Genomic DNA, 21,818 nt, shown 5'->3' on the forward strand with positions numbered 1-21,818 from the left:
CAGCACAACATGGTTCTCGGAAGTTAAAATCACATTCATTTTCTCCATAGAAAATAGATTTTTAATAAAAATGTTTAGTTGCTGAATTCCAAATGAAGAGCTACATGTGACGTCTCTTAAAGGGGTCATATGATGCGATTTCAAGTTTTCTTTTCTTTTTGGAGTGTTACAAGCTGATTGTGCATAGATAAGATCCCTGAAGTTGCAAAGACTAAAGTCTCAAAACCAAAGAGATATTCTTTATCAAAGTTAAGACTCTGCCACGCCCCCCTAAAACGGCTCGTTCTAACACGCCCCCACATATCTACCTCACTATGTGGCAAATGACTGCTGCAGCCCATCCACTGGATTATTCCCATCATCCTTTGCTTCCACAGAGATGATGTAATACTCCAGGCGAGGTCGTAGATCAGGGTCCTCAGCGGTGAGCGTAGCTATGACCTCTCCTGGCGGTGTTGACTCGTTAACGCTGATGGTCTGCACAGGCCTTATGAAACGAGGACGGGAGTCATTGACATCGTCCAGAACGACAGTTAACGTCGCCGTTCCCGAGAGAGGGGGTGTGCCTCGGTCAGTTGATATGACAACTAGACGGTACGAGCTACGCTCCTCTCGGTCCAGCGTAGCATTACCAACCACAACGGCACCAGAGAGAGCATCAACGATGAAACGGTCCTGAGCGCCGCTGTCTAAGCGATACTGCAGCCAACCGTTAGAGCCTGCATCAACATCACTCGCCGAGAGCTGCGTTACTACCACACCTGGAAATACACACAATAATACATAAAACACACTATCTATGTATACATTTTTAGTTTTAGTAATTTTAGCATTTAAATGAATCCAATGATTTTGGTTTGTATTTCTAAGTATTTCTCATTTTTGTTTTTCATGCAATATTTGCATTTATATTTCACTTAATTTTATTTTATTTCAGCTTTATTTAAATTTAGAAACATATGTGACCCTGGACCACAAAACCAGTCATAAGGGTCAATTTTCCGAAATTGAGATTTATACATCATATTAAAGCTAAAAAGCTGAAAATAAATAAGCTTTCCATTGATGTATGGTTTGTTAGGATAGGATAATATTTGGCCGAGATACAACTATTTGAAAATCTGGAATCTGAGGGTGCAAAAAAATCAAAATATTGAGAAAATCGCCTTTAAAGTTGTCCAAATGAAGTTCTTAGCAATGCATATTACTAATCAAAAATTAAGTTTTAATATATTTACAGTAGGAAATGTACAAAATATCTTCATGGAACATGATCTTTACTTAATATCCTAATGATTTTTGGCATAAAAGAAAAATCTATAATTTTGACCCATACAATGTATTTTTGGCTATTGCTACAAATATACCTGTGCTATTTATGACTGGTTTTGTGGTCCAGGGTCACATACTGTATATACATTAAAAAGTAATACATTTGTAAATAAATAATCGTATACAAAATAATCAAAAATACTTAAAAAATACTAAGTCACGAATAGCATTATTATTATTATTATCAATATTAATTATTAATTAATAAATATTAATTTATAACAACAACAACACACTCCCAACAAACCAGAGTAAACTAGTTTTTCTACCAGTTCATCCACCTGTATCATCTGTCTCTCTCACCTGTGGGGCTGTTTTCTGGCAGGTGTACAGTGAAACTGGATGGATTGAAGACAGGTGGGTTGTCGTTTATGTCGAGGATGGTGATAGTGAGTGGAACGGTGCTGTTTAAACCTCCCACATCCTCCCCAAGCAGAAACAGCTCCACCCGTGGCACAGAGAAAGCCTCCCGGTCCAGCACAGCACCCCCACGCACTGATACCACCCCTAGAGACAGAGAGAGGGGGTGTGAAAGAGAACGTGTCATGAGCGGGAGTAGTGCTTGATTACGAGAAACTCTGTGGGTGTATGAAAGGTAGGAGGACTGTTATCTTGTATAACTGATACCACAGATATAAAAGTATCTGCATGTTTAAAGGAATTCAATTTAAGACCATTTAATCATTGGAAAAAATACAAATTTATAACCAACTTTGAAAGGTTAAATTCATTTCATGTTAAAATACTTTCTTAATTTAATATACAAAGACAACTATAAGTAAACTAAATAGTGCAAACTCTATTATTGAGCATCCCAACCAACCTGACATAGCAATACTGGCTTTACAAATGGCTTGAGTTTATCTGTTTTTCAACCAATAGCAGATGGGGAATGTTTAGGAAATCTGTTTTTATTTTTCCATTTCCATTTGGTGGCATAAAATAAAATAATGGACTGCACTTACAGAAAAAAACTACATCAAGGTGAGCAGTCAAACTGAATATTAGCCTCTTGATATCATCTCTTGAAGATATCAACATATCTTCATTAAAACGTCCTGAGGCCTTCAATTTTGGAAAACATGAAAACAAAACAGACATAACCCATAGCATCTGTGCTGAACGTCAGACCTGTGCGGGAGTCTATGGAGAAGAGGTCCACTCTGGTTCCCAGAAGACGATACCTCACCACTGCATTCTCCCCGATGTCTTTGTCCTCTGCTAGAACTGGGCCGTTTAGAATCAACACAGTGGTGCCTGATGGACAGACAGAGAGAGGTTCAGAGATTTGGCTTCAGAGGTTCAGCTTTGATCTCATGTTAAATGAGTCATAACCATCACTGTTCATCCAACTTCAGCTGCCCAAGAGAGTCATAATCTAGTTTTTCATGCTTACTTTCATGATTATTGAATAATGTCATACTTGTGATGCCACCTGAAATCCCGAATCACACCGTTAACCACCATTTAAGCCAGAGGAGCCATTTAAGCCTTGCTACTGTTGCCTTTATCTTGCTCAGTTGGGGTTTACTGGGGTTACTGATTTGACTGCACTCAGATGAGAACAAAACTTGAATGACACTATAATGCTATTATTGTCTTCTGTAGAGCTGCCTTATTCCTGAATCAAATTAATTTAATAACTGATGAACTGCAACGTCGACAGTTTTACTTCAGAAATGAATCAACATTGACCTGAACTGAATAATGATTATCTTCTGTAGACCTGCTTATTGCTGAATTGAATTTGTTTTATAATTGATGCACTTTGCAACATCATCACTGTTATTGAACTGAATTGAATCAACATTAAGCTGAATAATGACAATTTGTACCGTTTAAAGTGCTATAAAAATGTAATCTGACTTGTCGATTTTTAACCTTTAAGACTTGTGCCTACTTATGGGTTACAGATTTGCATTATGTGAGCGATGATCAAGTGTTAACATCAAATGTCAGAAACGTTAGAAGAAGCCACTTTTGCAAATTTGGTTAATAAATGGTATTTTTGTTCTGAGTTCTGAAAGTTGCCCAGTGTTTTAATAGTGCAACAAACTTGTGTTTTAAAAGATTTGTCATGACAAAGGCAATCAACGCAGAAGAAAAAAGCTTTTCTTCTCTGCCCTTTCTTTGAAGAGAGAATCTCTACACAATTTTCATTTCTGAGAATCAGGATGTGGTTAACGAGAACCTGTGGGTGAGTTTTCACTGATCTCGCCCCTGTAGCTGGACTGGGTGAAGATGGGCCTGTTGTCATTCACATCCAGCACTGTCACCACCAACAACTCTGAGTCCTGAGCAGAGAGAAAAGAGTCTCATGAGAGTGTTCACCTGATGGTGCTGTGAAAGCTGGAAATGCTGTGTTATTTACCCTGCGTGCGATGCGAGGGTTGTCTGGGTTGTCTTTGACGGTGATGGTGAGGCTGTATTCAGCCACTCTCTCTCTGTCCAGCGGCCTGTTCACCTGAACCACACCTGACTGGAGAGAAGATAACATTGGTCTGTTCACTCGTACATTATTATTTACGTCTTTACGTTATTCTTTTCTTCCCTATATCCCTCTGTCTCTTACGGTCTCATTAATGTAGAATGATCCATCATTGTTGCCGGCCGTGATGCTGTACGTGAGGAGAGCGTTGCGGCCGCTGTCCGAGTCTTGTGCCCGCACTTGAGTGATGGAGGTGTGGACCGGTGCTCCCTCGCTCACGCTGGTGTTATAGGGTAAGTTGAGCAGGACGGGGTCGTTATCATTAATGTCCAACACCTGAATGCCCACTACCACCTGACAGAGAAAAACAAAACCACCAAATGAATTATGGGAAATATTTAAGTGATTCAGTGAATACGAATTTGCATTTAAATCATACTAAAAAAAGTATTAAATAAATGAATTAATGTGGCTTGAAACATTCCATTTCCTTTTTTTTAAAGTGTGTATTCATGCATCATTTATAGATTTGAAGCATTTTCTTTCAATGTTTTCTACTGTGCCGAAGAACGGAAAAGGAATGGAAAAATGGGGATTTAAGGAAAAAATGTAATTGTGTTCTTTCTGATACAAATTTAAATTGCACTTATACTTTTTTTTAAAGTTCCAGGTTTGCTGTGTTTGTTTGTAGGGTTTCACAATTTGGCCAAAAATGTTTTGTGATTATACATCAATATGAGTAGAAAATAATAATAATAATAATATAAAATAAAATAAAATATGAAAAAAATATTGCTATGGTAATATTTTACTGTATACTGTATACAAATACAATTTGAGGATTTAAGAAAAATATTATAATAATATTTTAATTTTACAACTGTAAACCATACATGCTTTATAGATTTGAAGCATTTTCTTACAATGTTTTCTACTGTGGCGAAGAATGGACAAAAAGAGGCCAATAGAATTGGGGGAAAATCTAACTGTAATCTTTCTGATAAAAAAAGTAACTATTTGTTGATTTAATTCAATTTTTTAAGCTCCACGTTTGCCGTGTTCATTTGCATTAAAAAAGAGAAAAGAAATATTGCTATTGCACTGTAAAATAACAGATCGATTATTTAGGAAAAAAATATAATAATAACTTTATTTTATAACACTAATATTTATGACTTTTAATTTCTTAATTTTCAAATGTTAAAACCATCTAACTTTTATTTTGGTGTACTACAGGGAGGCACAACAGATGGAATTTAAGCACTTCTCATTTCAAGTAAGATTACAAGGAAGATGGCTGGCATATGTTGCATTCCCAAATGCATGTTTAAGTGACCCAAATTCAGAGCAGATGCAGAGATGAGTCTGTGGAGAGCAGCATTTACGGTGAATCAAGCTTCTCAGAGAACTAATTATTTTGCAAAAGTACCTCTTGTGCAAAAGAACCCAATGCCACCTCATTTTGAAACACACAGCTCATATATCTAATTAAATTTCAGACTTTTCAGTTTCAATTTCAATTTTCAGTTCTATTTAGATCAAATGTAAAGCTCTAAAGACAAAAGATGATGTTTTTAACTATATGAACATCAAACTAAAATAATAATAATGAATTTTAGTAATAACAAATACCAATGTAATTCATTTAGCTTGATGCTTATCTACAAATGCAAAGTGTACACAACAAAGAGGTTTGTGGTGTCACAGTGCAATTTAGTATGTCCCAATAATGGCACATTGTCTTTCCACATACTCAAAAGCATGTACTTTCCCATCAGTTCATAATTTTGTGCATAGTAGAAGAATATGAACTGAATGTGTGTGGGGGTGTTCACCGTAGAGCTGAGCGCTGGCGTTCCCAGATCTTTGGCAGTAATGGTGATGTTGTAATAGGCGATAGTTTCTCTGTCCAGCTCTACATCTCTCCTCACTCTTAACTCTCCCTCAACAGATGAAATTACAAACTCATCTGGGAAAGAGAGACAGAAAGAAACAGAGACAGATAGACAGGAACAACACATTTTTAAAGGCAGACAAAAAACACTAATCATTTTTCTGATCGAATCCGAATCAGCTGTCTATCACACACACACACACACTTTTCAGGTCGCCTGCAGTGATGCTGTACTCCACTTTTCCGTTGGATCCCGAGTCGGCGTCCGTGGCTTTAACGGTCCACACACGTGGGCCTGGCTGCCCCTCTGTGATTTCAAACGGACCCTCAAATGGTCTCGGGAAGATGGGTGCGTTATCGTTCACATCTACCACATTCACCAGGACCTGCGGTACAGGACAGTGTGTGAGTGTGATATAAAGGAATCATGAGGATTGTATATGTGTGTGTAGCAGATATGAACTCACTGTGGTGCTGGAGGTCAGTCTGAACTGAGGTATAGGACACTGATCTGTAGCTGTGACTGTCAGCACATAATGACCATTACTGATCTCATAATCCAGCTCCTTAATGACCACAATCTGACCCTGTGAACACACACAAACACAATTTGAACACGCACAGCAGTGGAGTATATGAATCATTCTCAGGAAGTCTTTTGTGAACTATCACGTCTCTTTTGAACATTTTTAAAAATATACTTTTATTCAGCAAGGATGCATTAAATTGATCAGTAAAGACATTTAAAATGTTACAAAAGATTTCTATTTCAAATAAATGCTGTTCATTTAACCTTTCTTTTCATCAAAGGATGTTATATCACAATTTCAAAAAAAAAAAAAAATGTAAAAAGTTTTCAACATAAGTAATGCAAATCACCATATTAGAATGATTTCTGAAGGATCATGTGACACTGAAGACTGATGCCGAAAATTCAACATTGCATAAATTACAGTTTAAATATATTCAAACTGGGAAGTGTTATTTTAAATTGCAATAATGTTTCACAATATTACGGTTTTTAATGTTTTTTTGAACTAATTAATGCAGCCTTGGTAAGCATAAGAGACTTCTTTTAGAAAAATTTCAAAAATCTTACTGACTGCGAGAAACATACTATTTTTGACCACAAAAAGTTTTGCATTCAGTATTTGTCACTATTTCATTGTTTACATTTATAGGAAAACTACAAATAATCAACTGTGTTGACTCGTTATGCAAATTGGTTATGAATGTAATCTATGCAAACTCTAAGTATTGAAATTTAAAAATGACTGGTTGGGTTAAAATAATAATGCAGTTCTTTAAAACTACACATGTGACCCTGGACCACAAAACCAGTCATAAGTAGCATATATCAAAACTTAATTTTCTATTAGTAATATGCATTGCTAAGAACTTCATTTGGACAGCTTTAAAGGCGATTTTCTCAATATTTAGATTTTTTTGCACCCTCAGATTCCAGAGTTTCAAATAGTTGTATCTCGGCCAAATATTGTCCTATCCTAACAATCAATGTAAAGCTTATTTATTCAGATGGTGTATATTTCACAAAATTTACCCTTATGACTGGTTTTGTGGTCCAGGGTCACATATGGTAAGTAATAATACATAAATAACAACTGAAACAGTATGTGCATCAAGGTTATAACACCATATTTAGGATTTGAGGAAACAGTTTAAGAGCAGTTGATAAATACTTACTGACTACTGATCTGAATATTAGGGGAGCATTCAAATAAAAGTTAAAAGGTTACCTGTTGTACAAACACAATTGAGAAAAATAAAATATCTATATAATGACAATAAACACTTCAGTGTCTCTAAACCAATCCTGGGTTCGTGTCTGTCACTCTCGGACCCCCTCACCGTTATGCTATTGATCTGGAACGTCTGGGCCAGGTTGCCCTTGGAGATGGCATAACGGATGGTTCCGTTGAGTTCTTCATCCGGGTCGATCGCAGTAACCGTTGCGATAATGGCTCCTACTGTGTTTGGCCCCTCTCTGAGCTCCGTCACATACTCTTCCTCCGGAAACTCAGGCGCGTTGTCGTTTTCATCAATTATACGGACCCAAATGGTGGTGGACGTCTGTGGAAACGGATGACAAACAATAAAACGTGAAATACTTGTAATATTTTACAGTAATAACTAGGGAAATCCAACAGGACAGATATACCGTATGCATAAACTAATAAAAAAATTCCCCTTAAAAAATGTGGGAAGAGTGTCAATGCATTGAAAAAAAATTAACTTTAATCATACTATTTCATTTAAATCAATCAATCAATCAATCATATGTTACAGAATCTGTTACTGATCTGTGAACATGCTGCATGTCTAGTTAGTAGGGCAATGTTTATGGCCTTTGGATGAGTATTTGCATGTTTTCTTCTGAACAGACTATGCATGTGGAGTAACCTTTATCTTGTGGTATTATGGTGAACTAGTGTAGCAAGTTTGAATGTTATTTGCATAACCTGATGGCCTGCGTGCATGATGGCAGGAGTTTACTGATGTGTGCATTTTCTCTGGTGTCTGAGGCTATCGACAGGTATCAGATCCCCTCAAAGTTCACTCAAGCAGTTCTCATAAGTGCTGGAACCAAAATTTGGCCAACTATGACAAAAATTCGAAATATGGTCTCAAGAGGAACATCTTATAGTCAATATCTTATCATCCAAAGTCTGTATAAAACTGATCTTTGTCTGCTGATAAAAAACCCTGAGGGGGACAGCCACCCTAAAATATAAAAGCAATTTTACATTTTTATTTATATTATCAGAAAAAAATATGTGTGTTATTATAAACACAACATGTTTCAAATATTAATTAATATCTGTACTAAAGTCTAATTAAATTATTAAAACTTTATCTGCAGGATAGTGGAAAAACAAATTTATTATCATTATTATAATTAACATTAATTAGCATTATTATCATTAAAATTACTATGTTAATACTTATACAAATTTTTATTGCAGAAAAATAAATGTCCAGAAACTTAGAAAAAAGGAAATGTGGAGTAAATATAATAATAATAATAAGTATTATTATTAATAATAATAATTACAATAAAATATATCAATTAATTAATTATATAGGCCTAACTAGCCCACATATTACTAAAAATAAACAAATAAATGTAAATTATATTTTACAATAATTATTATAATTCAATTTAAATAGATAATTGATAAAACATTATTTTTAAAAAATCACTTCAAAAACCAAATCATCAGTTATATTTCATTCTTTTACATGTCAGTATATAAGTAGATGTACCTTTTTTCTTTCATTATATTACTAAATATTACCAAAATAAATAAATAAACAAACAAACAAACCATGAAAATGATAATGATAATAATTAAAGTATGTTTTAAAACAATAAGGCATCAGATAAAACATTATTTAAAATTTAAAAAATGCTTCAAACTTCACACTTCAAAGCCAAAATCTTTTTTTTATTCTTTTATATATGTCATTATATAAGTAGATGACCTATTATTAGCCTAAAGAAAAAAGCAAGATGAAGTTGCAGTGTAGTGTAGTGGGAGGAGTGAGAGCTTTGGAGGGAGGAGGGAAATAGACTAATAAGTGAACTAGGTAATCTTGTTTCACTGCTTTACTTCTGATATGATTCTGAGAAGTAACTTACTGTAAGAGCCCACAGAGCAGCTCAGGTCACAATACACGGGAATAAGAGGAAGACTGCATAAGATTTCTGTCACCACAGCTGGAGAAACTGTAGAGGACTTTGGACATAAACTGAAGACATTTCAACAGTTTCGTGAACGTTTACAGGAGATCAGGACTGATGGATGTATTTTGCGCTCTGTTGCTCTGCTTTCATCTCTTATCTGCGGTTCAAGGTAAATCTACTCTGGACTTTATTTCTAGACTAGTCTTACAGAACGCGCTCTTGAGCTGTTTTTTAATAACTGGCCTGTGTAGATATGCGTCATACTGACGTATTTGGCTGTCAGTCGCGTTTTGCACCTTTTGCAAGCGTTTTAATATCGTGGCTCACGTTTTACAAGCGCGTCTCAAAACCCCTGCGTTTTTTTTTAAATGCCGTTGCGTTCCGAGCGCGTTCTGCGTGAACGACACTGATTCTGACATTTGTTTACTTGTAGAACGTCCTCAAGACTGATGGGCGTGTGTCAGCTTGTTTTAAAACTGAAAAACAACTTTTCGTCCTCTCAATTTTTGGCCTGAAACCATCACTCAACTCTACAAAAAGACCGTCTCTGTCATAGTTCGTGATCGATTGTGTATAATATTACTGCTCTGCTTATATTACTTTACACTATTCTTCAACACGCTGCTTTCCTCACATTTAGTTCAGCTGCTCCTTTTAATTTTCTGTTGTGGTTTAAAGCCATATAATTTTGGTCAATACGTACATATTTGGAGAAATCATACCGACAAGAACCTCAATGTTTTGGTGTATCCAGTCGCTAATTTTACGCTTTTCTCGAGCGTAGAGGTATTATTATAATGCTGTTGTGATGACAGCTTGATTCATAAATATTAATTAATAAAATGAGGTTATCTAATAAGCCTAGCTGATTGGCTTAAACGTTAGTGCGCGTTAGACAGCTAGCGAATCATGTTGAAGATTTAGCTTGTGAATATTAATATAGTCGGCGTGTCTAATTAATATTCATTAGCTACATAAGTTCGGTCAACAGCAGTATTCTTAATTTAATTACGCAAAACCAGTGTTTTTAACGTCTCCTATACATATTTTACCATTATTAAACGCTATAATCACGATGTGTCGTCTTGCCCCGAATTTAACTGACGTTAAAAAAGTTGAAAAGAAAAACGCAGACCCCAAATCATATATTTAAACAATGAGTGACGTGGTTCCGTCAAACCTCGTGAGTTTTTACAAAAATAGTCGATGACGATGAAAAGACTGAACAATTTGTGTTATTAATGTAGCATTTCTATCTTGTTTATACATCAGCTTTAATCGGATACTTCCTTATTTACACAAGCCAATCAGAGAAGCCCAAAAAAATGTAAGAGTACAATTACATTAAAGCCTCTGTTTGCCAAAACTAATGGTATATAAGGCTGTATATACAAATATTCAATGTTTCAGCTCAGTTTACCCAGCGTCAGTTTGCAGATGAAGCCATTAATCCATAGACTATGGCTGGTTCATCATTTAGCTAATAAGCCTTTTGATTTTTGCCAGTTTTAGTGTGGTTGGTCTAGAGCTAGACAGTGTGAGATGTGGACCTTCAGGAAGTGGCAGGATGTGTGTGGTGGCTTGTTTCAAGAGAGAAGCTGTTAAAGCAGAGTAATCGTCAGGTCAGTTCTCAAAACCAGGGGGTATCGATTCCATGAGTGAGGACAAGTGATCTTTCTCAAAAAGCCTGGTGGTTTCATCCTAACCAGGCATGAGAAGACAAGATGTGTTTGAAACAGAGATACAGAGCATATATTTATTGGAGAGAGACAGGGAGACAGGCAGAAAGGATCCCAGATGGAATGAGACCATGGATATTGCACCAGGATTACATTCCTGACCCCCTGAGTTTGTAATTCCCCATGAGAGGCTACATCCACAGTCCAAAAATATGAAGAGGAGAAAATGATTAATTGAGAACTAAGAGAAAAATAACGTAAGGGAGGAAGGATGATGCAACGATGAGCATTAGTGTTGCTTGCTAAAGGAAACATTACTATTGCTTACTGTTGTAAACGCTTAAGATTGGTAGACCGCAGAGCGTTTTAAAAACGCTCATAATTTCAAATACAAATCATCACAGAAAATCCACAAAGATATAAATGATTTGGCTTCTGGAAATGTAAAATAGTCGATCACTAAAACAATACATGAAGTTGAAGGAGGGCAGATACTGATCTGCAGGAGGTTTCAGTTGAAACGGGACAGTCCCTCAGAGTCATGCTTTGTCTGCAGATGGGAAGGAGGTTATTAGACCCCTATGGCTTTCATTAACACCTTTTAAGGAGGCTCTTACACAAACAGCGATAGTGAGAAATGAGAATAACATGTAGGAGGGGGCAACAGTTGACACAAATACAAAAATGCACTTCTCGTGACCCCCTGTATTGTTGTCTTCCATGAAGCTCAATGTCTGAGTTGCTCTTTTTCATATATACATGCATACTGTCAAGCTTCAAAAAGGACAAAAAACAGCAAAAAATATCGTAAAAGTAGTTCACAATATATCATATGGCTTCAGAGAACCTGGACTTTTTTTATGATCCTTTAGGTTGCTTCTTGAAGCTTGACAGTGTGAGGAATAGTTTGAAATTTACTGATAATCTCCCCTCAAAAAAACTCTCAAATGTCATTTCAGTTCATTTTCAAACAAGTGGCTTTAGATGCATCACAGCAGGTTTGGCATTTATCAGGTGAACAATTTTAGAGAAGTCCTGATCAGTGTACAACTTAAAACTATTGCATAAAATGAAGACTATATTTTATTGGTGTCCTTTTGGATCTTGGCAGCATAAATCACCATTTATTTTCTTTGTAATGTGGAAAAATATATTTTAAGGGGTTTCAGTGGTTGTGTAATGGTTCATAGACATTCTTTCTATAAAATGAAGCACATTCTGGACACAGTGGCATGCAAATGTGATTCTCCTAATATCAGTAATATGTATCTAGAAGTCATTCTTCAAATATCAATAACGAAGTGCAGGGTGGATTCTGATGTCCATGTAAATTCTGTGACACAGATGCTTTTTTGTTGACGTCACAGATAAACACATTTGCAGACAGATGCCCTCAAGCAGGGAACGTTTCATTATTATTTCTCTCTGTCAGATGAGTCTGAGAATGTTCTGGGCTCAATTCAAGTTATGTTACTTATCAGTCAACATTAAATCTGAATTGTGCTGCTTACGTTGTTTTGAACCTTTCTTGAACAGATCAGTGGCTTTTATTCTTTTAGCAACAGTTTGGATTGGCTCTGCCTCCAAAACACTTTCTAACATGCCTTTGATCCAATCCCGACCCCAAACTCAAACAAGAGTGCAGGGTAGTATTTCATCCAGTCACTCACAACAAAGACGTGCTGAACCCCTGGCAGCTGCCAGAGCGGATTCCCAGCACAGGATCTCACGGGGTGGAAAATGGAGCCTTGGACCGGATAATTATGAATGCTGATTGGGAATATGAGAGCGGATGAGGTTTATAAGGAATAATATAGGGCAGGAGGGGTTCGAACTGTATTGTGTCTGTGAGAGACAGGAACGGACACACCGCCCTGAGTGCACTTTATCACAAAGACGCCGTTTTCTATTGCTCTTCCTGACACACATGCATGTCCATAGATTTAAGCTATATACATTTAAGTCACTCAGGGCATCTTAAATAAAGAACCGTTTACACACATTAAGGTCAACTACACATGTTTCTTTAAAGTCAATGATAGTAGAGGGCGGCACAGACTGACAGGCAGACATGCATTCAAGCAGTCAATATCTAGGTCAGTCATTCATAAATATAGGAAATATTTATCCATTCATGAGAAATCTGGGTCTTTCCCATTTCATCTGTCTGGTTGATAAACATTCAGCTCTGGTTCACAGGGTTTGTATGTGTGATTAGGGTGTAGGTCTGTTTTGTCTATTACAGGATACAATAGGGATAAACAATGCACTCGGTGTGCCACCCTTCTACACACACACACACACACACACACTGTTATGGATATAAGAAACAATAACAGCAGAGGACTGAAGTCTGACACCTGCTGTTGTTTGTTCATGTGGTGGAAATGCTTTTCTTCCACAGAGCACATCCGAGTTTCACAAAAGCTTGTTTTCAAATTTCTTTAATTATTGTTATAGTAGTCTAGTATACAATTTTATTATACATGCAAGCAACTCTTAAACTACTGATGTGAATGGAGTTAAAAAGCACAGATTTCAAGCAAGCATTTCATAAGACCTTTGTTGATTTAAAATAAATAATAAATAATTGATTATATATGTGTAAATATTATATATATATATATATATATATATATATATATATATATATACATACATACACATACACATATAAAGCATTGACTGATTAGAAATAATTATAAATCATTAAAAAAATATATAATATCTTAATGTCTAACAAATAATTTGTTCAGTCATACACTACTGATTTCATTTCACAAGTGGATACTGTACATTGATTTGAAATCATTAAAATGATAAATAATTAAAAATAAATAAATTACTTACTTGTTCAGTGACACTTTTTAAATGCGTGACTCAAATTTTCACACTGATTTTTCACACTGACATTTTTTTAAATAAAGGCAAGCGCTAAAGTCTAGCCACAGATACTGCTGCACATGTGGTCAGCTTACTCTAAAGTGCTGAACTTCACACGTTACAAGTACCAAATACACACTTTCTGTGAGGAACTAAGCAGTTAAGCTCAAGAAATCCACAGATATTGCTGTATGTCTCTGCCTGTTCTGACATTAAACAAACAAACAAACAAACAAAGAAAGGTTGCCTTTAAATTCAAAATGAATAGTCAAATTCAGAATTTCAAATTTAAATATTTTCCATGTGTTTTGCATTTTGGGGGGAAATCAACTTACAACAGATGTATAGTTGTCTGTACTAATTAAGCTGGGCATGAAAAAATACTTTTAAGATCCAAAACATCATACACATTTAATATAAAAAGTATTTATTTATTTATTTTAAAATAAAATCACTGTTTTCTCTCTCTGTCTCTCCAGTGAGCTGTGAGCGTCACTCTTTCAGTGTCTCTGTGCCCCATCGGGTCTACGAGTGTCCTGAAGGGGCCAATGTCACTATGACGTGTCTTCAGTCTGGAGCCAAGGCTCATTCGGAGGACAAGTTGTGGAACACCTGGCTCTTCACAGCTCGCTCGCAGGAGCACTGCCACAAAGGCGCACATCCTCGCGGGTCCAGTCACTCCAACCGCACACTGGGAGTGGAATACAGAGGCAAAGGCAACAAGTCTTTTTCCATCTTCTTGCAGAACATCAAGCACAGGGACCAGGGCAAATACTGCTGTCTGCTTCTGGAATATAACAAGCAAAAGGTGGAGCAGGGGGCCCGTGACTTCATCTACCTGAATGTGGTGCCATGTAAGTGAGCGAGGAGAGAGGTCAGGTGTGACGTCTATGTATCCCCTCTGTTCTTGTGTGATCTTAACGTGTCACATTTCCACAGCGATGGGACATACTCGCAACGGCAGTCTGAAGTGTTCAGAGTGGTCTCACAGTCCTTCAGATGGTATGTTTAACACCACACACATATAATACAATGGCTCTAAAAAGTAATAAAACATGTAAATCACACTTTAGAAAGTCTGTCAAAGTGGCATCTGTAATTGAATGATGCTACAGGTTTTCTGAGAACTAGCTTCCACTTTTGTTCAATGAAAGTTCATTCAATGAGAGTTTTGGGAATAAGACATATAATGACCCTGTTTGACGGTGGTAAAAAACATAATTATGACTTAAAGGGATAATTCACCCAAAAATACAAATTCTGTCATCATTTACTCACCCAAACCTTTAAGAGCTTCTTTCTTCTGCTGAACACAAAATATGATATTTTGAAGAACGCGAGTAACCAAAAAGTTGTTGGACCCCATTGACTTCCATAGTATGGAAAAAAAAAACTATGGAAGTCAATGAGGACCAGAAAGTTTTTGGTTACCCACATTCTTCAAAATATCTTCTTTTGTGTTCAGCAGCAGTAACTCATAGAGGTTTGGACCAACTTGAGTGTGAGTAATGTTGACAATCAAAGTGGCATCTGTAATTGAATGATGCTACAGGTTTTCTGAGAACTAGCTTCCACTTTTGTTCAATGAAAGTTCATTCAATGAGAGTTTTGGGAATAAGACATATATAATGACCCTGTTTGACGATGTAAAAAACATAATTATGACTTAAAGGGATAATTCACCCAAAAATACAAATTCTGTCATCATTTACTCACCCAAACCTTTAAGAGCTTCTTTCTTCTGCTGAACACAAAATAAGATATTTTGAAGAACGCGAGTAACCAAAAAGTTGTTGGACCCCATTGACTTCCATAGTATGGAAAAAAAATACTATGAAGTCAATGTGGACCAGAAAGTGTTTGGTTACCCACATTCTTCAAAATATCTTCTTTTGTGTTCAGCAGCAGTAACTCATAGAGGTTTGGAACAACTTGAGTGTGAGTAATGTTGACAACATTTTCAGTTTTGGGTGAAATATCCCTTTAATTTAAATACCTAAATGCAATTTCAAGACTGAGTATTTAGTGAAGTTTTTGCACTTCAACATGGCACACAAAATGAAATGACTGTTTAGTAAATGTGACCTTAAATATATTGTTTCTTTCTTTAAAAGCCAACATCTTATCAAATATTTTGGTTGAAAGATGTGCTTGTGCTAGTTTTTCTATATACAGTAATATATGCAAATTGGCATCTAGTGCAACAGCAATCAAGCATTTTTAAGTGTGACTTCACTACTGATTCTTTTCTCTTTTCCACCAGTAACGTCTCTGTTTTTTTTCTTTTTCAGACTCGGTGGCTGAAGGTCTGGCTATCGCAGCCTGTGTCGCTTTCATTCTGTGCCTCCCGCTCATACTGATGCTGGTTTATAGACAAAGACAAACAGTAGAGCGACACAGACGTGAGTACACACACACACACACACACACACACACACACACACACACACTCTCTCTCTCTATGTTAATGAATTTCACAAAGCAAAAATAGTATTAGTCCTAAAATTAGGCTAAATATTTTATATATATGTTTTATTTTATGCACAATATTATTTATTATTAGCAACTTTTGATTTTGGGATATTTATAAATTTATAATCTCACTCTCTCTCTCTAGTGAAGCACAGGCCCATGAGAACCCAGTGTTTTTGGGCGATTCTCCACAGCCTAAACCCCGGACTGTATCCCAAATAATGAGGCAGTCCTCTGAAACAGGACGCCACCTCCTGTCGGATCCCGGAACTCCATTGTCTCCAAACATACAAGGAGAATTGTTCTTCCCAGCACAGGGTATGACTCACACGCACACGCACGCACGCACGCACACACACACACACACACACACACACACCTGTAATCCAACTCCAGCTAGATTGCTAAAGCTTGTCACTGCTATGCAGGTGACAAGAAACATCTGGGGAAGCTCTACACACACAGATACACACACAATAATGGTACATACACAATTTTAAACAAATGCGCAGACATCAGACAGATATTTTTTTCTTCCTCATGGTAGGCGTAGGATGTACACACAGTTTCTATTAAAAATTAACACGCATGCAAATCTGCACACAATCAAACAAAACCCAGAGTCTCGTGTGTAGGCGAACGCTATGAGGTCCAGCTCAGTCTCCGCACATACACAGACAAACGCCTCCTCTACTTTAACCTTTAACTCAGCGGAATCTACAGAATGTCAATTTCCCCTTTTCTCCCTCATTTCACAACACTCATTTCTGCTTCTCTGACGGCAAACTGGATTCTGAGAAACCGAGAACGTGTGTGTGCATGCGTGCCTACTTTCATGTGTGTTTCTTCATTATACATGACCTATTGGCACATACACAGACAGATCTGTATTCCCACACAGACACGTTAATGTCAATGTTAAACAAGCTTGCAAACCATTTTACCTACTTAATGTGACTTATACTGAAGCAAAACAAGATTATCACTGATAAAATATAGGGTGGGACTTAACCTTTAGTAACTGATTGGATCATAAAAAATGGGCAGTCAGCTGAAAAGGAAAGTTGTAACCAACCAAGTTATTGTATTTTGATAGATTACGAAAACACACACATTTTTTAGAATAATATAAAAAAAGTAAAGTTTTCATAATGAAAAAAATGATACGATTTGAAAAGATATGTAAGATTTGTTTTGAATTGCGACATTATGATAATAAAGTACATTTTTCATCAAAATGCATCCAAGATTATGTACAGTATTTATTTACCAATTTTCATTATTCTAAATGTTGATTATGATTAATATTATGATTTTGATCATGAGAATTTGGGGTAAAATGTTCTTAATAAGCCCAGAAATATGTATTAGGAGAGTAAATGGGGTAAATTCTCATTTCATGATGACTTAAAGACCTTAAAATATCATAGGAAAGAGAGTTTTCCTTGCTATTTTGAGATAAATTGCATAATAAACGTAACTTTCCTGCAGCTCAAACAATGTCGAAATCATGCATTCAGTTCCGAAAGAATGAAAAAAATTGATTTAATGTATACCTTGAATGCAATGTAAGTTGCATCGCCACATGCATAAATGGAAAATACTTATGGAAGATCTAAAATTACTATGTAAACACACACCAGTACACTACTATTCATAATGCAAAGCTCCCACACCATCCCATTCAGACCATTCACTGACACTGCAAAAACATTTAAAATGGCACATTTACAGTGGGTACGGAAAGTATTCAGACCCCCTTAAATTTTTCACTCTTTGTTATATTGCAGCCATTTGCTAAAATCATTTAAGTTAATTTTTTTTCCTCAATGTACACACAGCACCCCATATTGACAGAAAAACACAGAATTGTTGACATTTTTGCCGCCCACACAGTCTGGCAACAGCACATATTTCATATGTAAAGAGTACACAATCAAATCAGAGGGCATTTACTTCACTTCTAAGTCTTAAAGGTGCAGCAGCAAAAACACTTGTTAATTATATAGATCAAAGAAAAATGGTAACTAAACTAAATTATGGCTTTAGTCTAAAACATTATAAGATAATAATTGTACTATTATTTTTCCAGAACCCATCCCTGAGTCTCCCAACTTAATGGACTAAAACGTGTCCCGCTCACCCCAGGAACATCGAGTGCTTCTTCCATCTCCTCCACATCATCATGCCTCTGTTCTTCCTGTCTTCTGCAAAGATGATGAGGAGAGACCCACCCCAAAAAATGAGAACTGAACTCTCTGCTATTACGGTGGGACCCCTTATCTGGTGATGTCTGTGTCTATCTGCTGACTGTCCTTAAATGGGTTTCCCAAGAAGGAAAATCGCACTATTTCACAAGTTAGGGCACTAGGAGAGCACGATTTCACGAAGAGGATCCAAAGATTTTCTTTTGTGGCATTTGAGTTGAAAAATTGATTTCAGCTAAGCTGTTTGCACACATTTCTGTTCATCACGTGCTTCGTGTGTCAGTCACACTGTGGTTGCACTTAAAAGACTGTTTTACTCTCTTTCTTTCGTCTGTAATCTGTCTATCCCCATCCTCACCTCCTTTCTCAATGAAACAATCAGTTCATCCGCTCTCTTCTAGAGGTCAGGATGTATTAATACCTCATTCTTCACTCCTGTTTTACCCATCTCAATAGGTATTTCCTCCATACTCAGTATGTCAGTGCCAAAGTACTCAGTTATCACTTTTATCACTGAAATGGTGCCAGTGCTGGTCCCAGATGAGGTGCTTGGCTGGAAAATCTGCAGATCTCAGAACCACTTGAGAGCCGAATGAAGACGCAAATGACTCTATTTGTTTTAAAATGTGAAATAATCAATAATACAGTGTCTTTATGAAACGGGCCCAGATTGAGACCAGCACCGGCACGTTTCGGTGGAAAAGGGATGTTCTCAGTACACTCACCGTCAGACCTGCTGAGAAACAATGGGCGATTTAAAACCCTCTTGCGCTGAGTGTGGTGCTTTTATGATGTATGTAGCTTTATGATGCATTCTGTCAGAATGAGTGCAGATTTTTTTTGTGGTAAATGTTACATCGGTGACAATCAAACACAATGCCACTCTCTTGCATCTCCAATGTCATTTGTGGCTTTAAGGGGCCTGAGGGCTATCTATTTTGTATTGAATTTTTATCTTATATGTGTGTGTGTGTTTACATTATTTTCCATCAAAAAAAAAAAAAAAAAAAAAGAAGAAGCAAAGAGCTGGTAAACGTTTTCAGGAAGCTTAAGAATTTAAATCCACTGCCATAAAGAATGCCAAAACTTTGCTTTGTGTATGAATGGATGGTTTGTAGGTGAATGATTGCAAATATTGCAAATAAATATGCCATTGAACCAATTTGTACATTTGAAGTTGCACATGTGCCTGTACAAAGTTAATACCGTATATGTAGCTCCAGTGGCAATGCTGTGACACAACTGCCGATACAATAGAAAACCAATTGCTTATATCTTGTTTTATAAAAATACAAACAAATAAAAAGTTGTGGTGAGAGCTGAGAGTCCTTGTGCCGTGTTTATGCAACAAATAATCTCTTAAATCACACGGAAGCGTCTGAGACAGCAGACAGTCAACCGATGGGTGACGGGGCCTCTAAACCTTTATCAGGAACTTACCCAACTTCTGCTAAAAAATAAACACTTTAACTAGGATGAAGCTGTTGTTCAAGTTAGGGTATCTTCTCTGTTTAAGTGGAGTTATTTGAAAGTCAACCTATCCCTAAAATGTAGTTTCAGTCTGTAGCTTTTTGAGCACTCAGCATCTATTAGATTAGGTTTTAGAAAGTGGATACAGATACTAGAGGCCCAAAAGTCACACTTGATGAAACCCAGACCGCTGTGAGGTTCACAACAGGAATCAACGAGCTCTTAAGTGTGCAACTTCCTGTTTCAGAAATAAGGCAGGTTGTGGTTTCCTGTTTTTGCCATTTAGTTGTTCAGACAGGCTTTTTAAAGAGTAAATGTAGTATCTTATATTTAGAGTCAAAAAAGAAAAGATCAAGGAAAAACTTATGATGTATTAATGTACGGGTGGGATTTTATTGAATCCACTGGGATCTGACTGGATCTTGAGATGTAGGCTAATATATTACTTTTCTTCACCCATGTGGCCTTGGTGAATAAATTAGAAGTGGAGATTATTTTGATGATAAATTACAAAGAAAAAACAGACTGCCAACACACAAACACTTACTGATAAAGGCGCCATTCCATCATCTTCCACAGTCACAGTGAGTGTGTACTGCTGCTGTTTTTCTCTGTCAGGAGGTGACGGACGGGTCACTATCTCTCCCGTCATACGGTCCATTCTGAAGGTCAGGTCTTGGTTCCCACCGGTGATGTAGTACGACAGCATGGCATTGGGTCCGATGTCACGATCTGTTGCTATGACACGCAGGACCGACGTACCACCACCCACATTCTAAAACACACAGATATACCCAGTGTTATTTCAGTCATATTTCATATATGTGACCCTGGACCACAAAACCAGTCATAAGGGTCAATTTTTCGAAATTTTTGTCTACTTTTTTGCCAATAAACTAACCAGGTTTTATTCTGATTATATTTCTTTCTTTCATTCTTTGTTTCTTCCCCAGGCAATCTACCTCATGAACAGTTAAATGATCTCCCCACTGTGCAATAAAAATATGTGCAATAAACTTATATTTATTTGTTCCCACCCTACATCCTAGTACATCCCTACATTCTATTCTATTCTATTCTATTCTACATAGGGGTGCTCCGATCAGGGTTTTTGAGGCCGATTACCGATCTCTGATCACAGAACGCAGTATCTGCCGATACCGATCTTTTTAAAGCCTTCTTTTTATCATTTATAACTATTTATAGTGATACTCCAGTCAGAATTTTTTTAGACATTTATTCAGGGCCTGAATTTCATTTTTGAAAACGGGGGGAATTCCCCTCTTGGGTGTCTTCTTGTGAGAGGGGAAGCAGCTTTCACACAGGAGTCCGCTACTGATCCGTGGCTGTTTACCACAAACACATTTATCCATTATCATTGTAACTGAAAATGCTTTTTCAGCATTGCAATTCTTTTTTTACACAGTACAGTAATACAATCTTTCACAGACATGTTTAAACACAATAAATATAAGCAACACATTATTCAATGCATTTTAATTTTGCATTTACTTCTAGATTTATATATTAAGTTGCTCAAGCAAGTGGCAAAACATTTAAACTACTTTTCTTACGTTATCACAAACTTACCATTGACAGAAATAGACAGCTCTACTGCCTTTTCTTTTGCATTGAAATCGAGTGCCATCTATTATTGCCTTCTTTATCTAAAAGTGCTCTTTCCCTTTAAACCAAGCCAAAAAACCATATGTGTTGACTGTGAAACACAGTAGACTTTAATTATATG

General features: G+C 36.6%; 2 protein-coding genes across 2 annotated transcripts in view; one reads left to right on the forward strand and one right to left on the reverse strand.

Annotated features, from left to right (window-relative positions):
• The window catches only part of cdh23 (cadherin-related 23), a 265,137-nt gene that overhangs the window by 14,750 nt on the left and 228,569 nt on the right, over nt 1-21,818 (reverse strand). The window contains 11 exon segments of the mRNA XM_016533594.1: nt 321-761; nt 1,636-1,839; nt 2,464-2,589; nt 3,524-3,626; nt 3,704-3,811; nt 3,905-4,114; nt 5,596-5,729; nt 5,860-6,040; nt 6,122-6,241; nt 7,524-7,745; nt 20,619-20,846. Of these exon segments, the coding sequence (XP_016389080.1) occupies nt 321-761; nt 1,636-1,839; nt 2,464-2,589; nt 3,524-3,626; nt 3,704-3,811; nt 3,905-4,114; nt 5,596-5,729; nt 5,860-6,040; nt 6,122-6,241; nt 7,524-7,745; nt 20,619-20,846 (2,077 nt within the window).
• vsir (V-set immunoregulatory receptor) lies at nt 9,274-19,919 on the forward strand. The gene is made up of 6 exons (XM_016533595.1): nt 9,274-9,529; nt 14,402-14,776; nt 14,862-14,924; nt 16,214-16,339; nt 16,527-16,712; nt 18,487-19,919. Exons 1-6 carry the CDS (start codon nt 9,475-9,477, stop codon nt 18,519-18,521), a joined length of 840 nt encoding a protein of 279 aa, XP_016389081.1. The 5' UTR covers nt 9,274-9,474; the 3' UTR covers nt 18,522-19,919.

The sequence above is a fragment of the Sinocyclocheilus rhinocerous genome, unplaced genomic scaffold (genome assembly GCF_001515625.1).
Source record: "Sinocyclocheilus rhinocerous isolate Xijiao unplaced genomic scaffold, SAMN03320098_v1.1 scaffold304, whole genome shotgun sequence".
Taxonomy (NCBI): domain Eukaryota; kingdom Metazoa; phylum Chordata; class Actinopteri; order Cypriniformes; family Cyprinidae; genus Sinocyclocheilus; species Sinocyclocheilus rhinocerous.

What these genes read in the sequence shown, in the direction of transcription:
- vsir (XM_016533595.1), top strand. Translation starts at nt 9,475, where the DNA reads ATGGATGTATTTTGCGCTCTGTTGCTCTGCTTTCATCTCTTATCTGCG. An exon ending in TCTCTTATCTGCGGTTCAAG is followed by an intron (nt 9,530 to 14,401) that starts GTAAATCTACTC and finishes CTGTCTCTCCAG; the next exon opens with TGAGCTGTGAGCGTCACTCT. An exon ending in CTACCTGAATGTGGTGCCAT is followed by an intron (nt 14,777 to 14,861) that starts GTAAGTGAGCGA and finishes ACATTTCCACAG; the next exon opens with CGATGGGACATACTCGCAAC.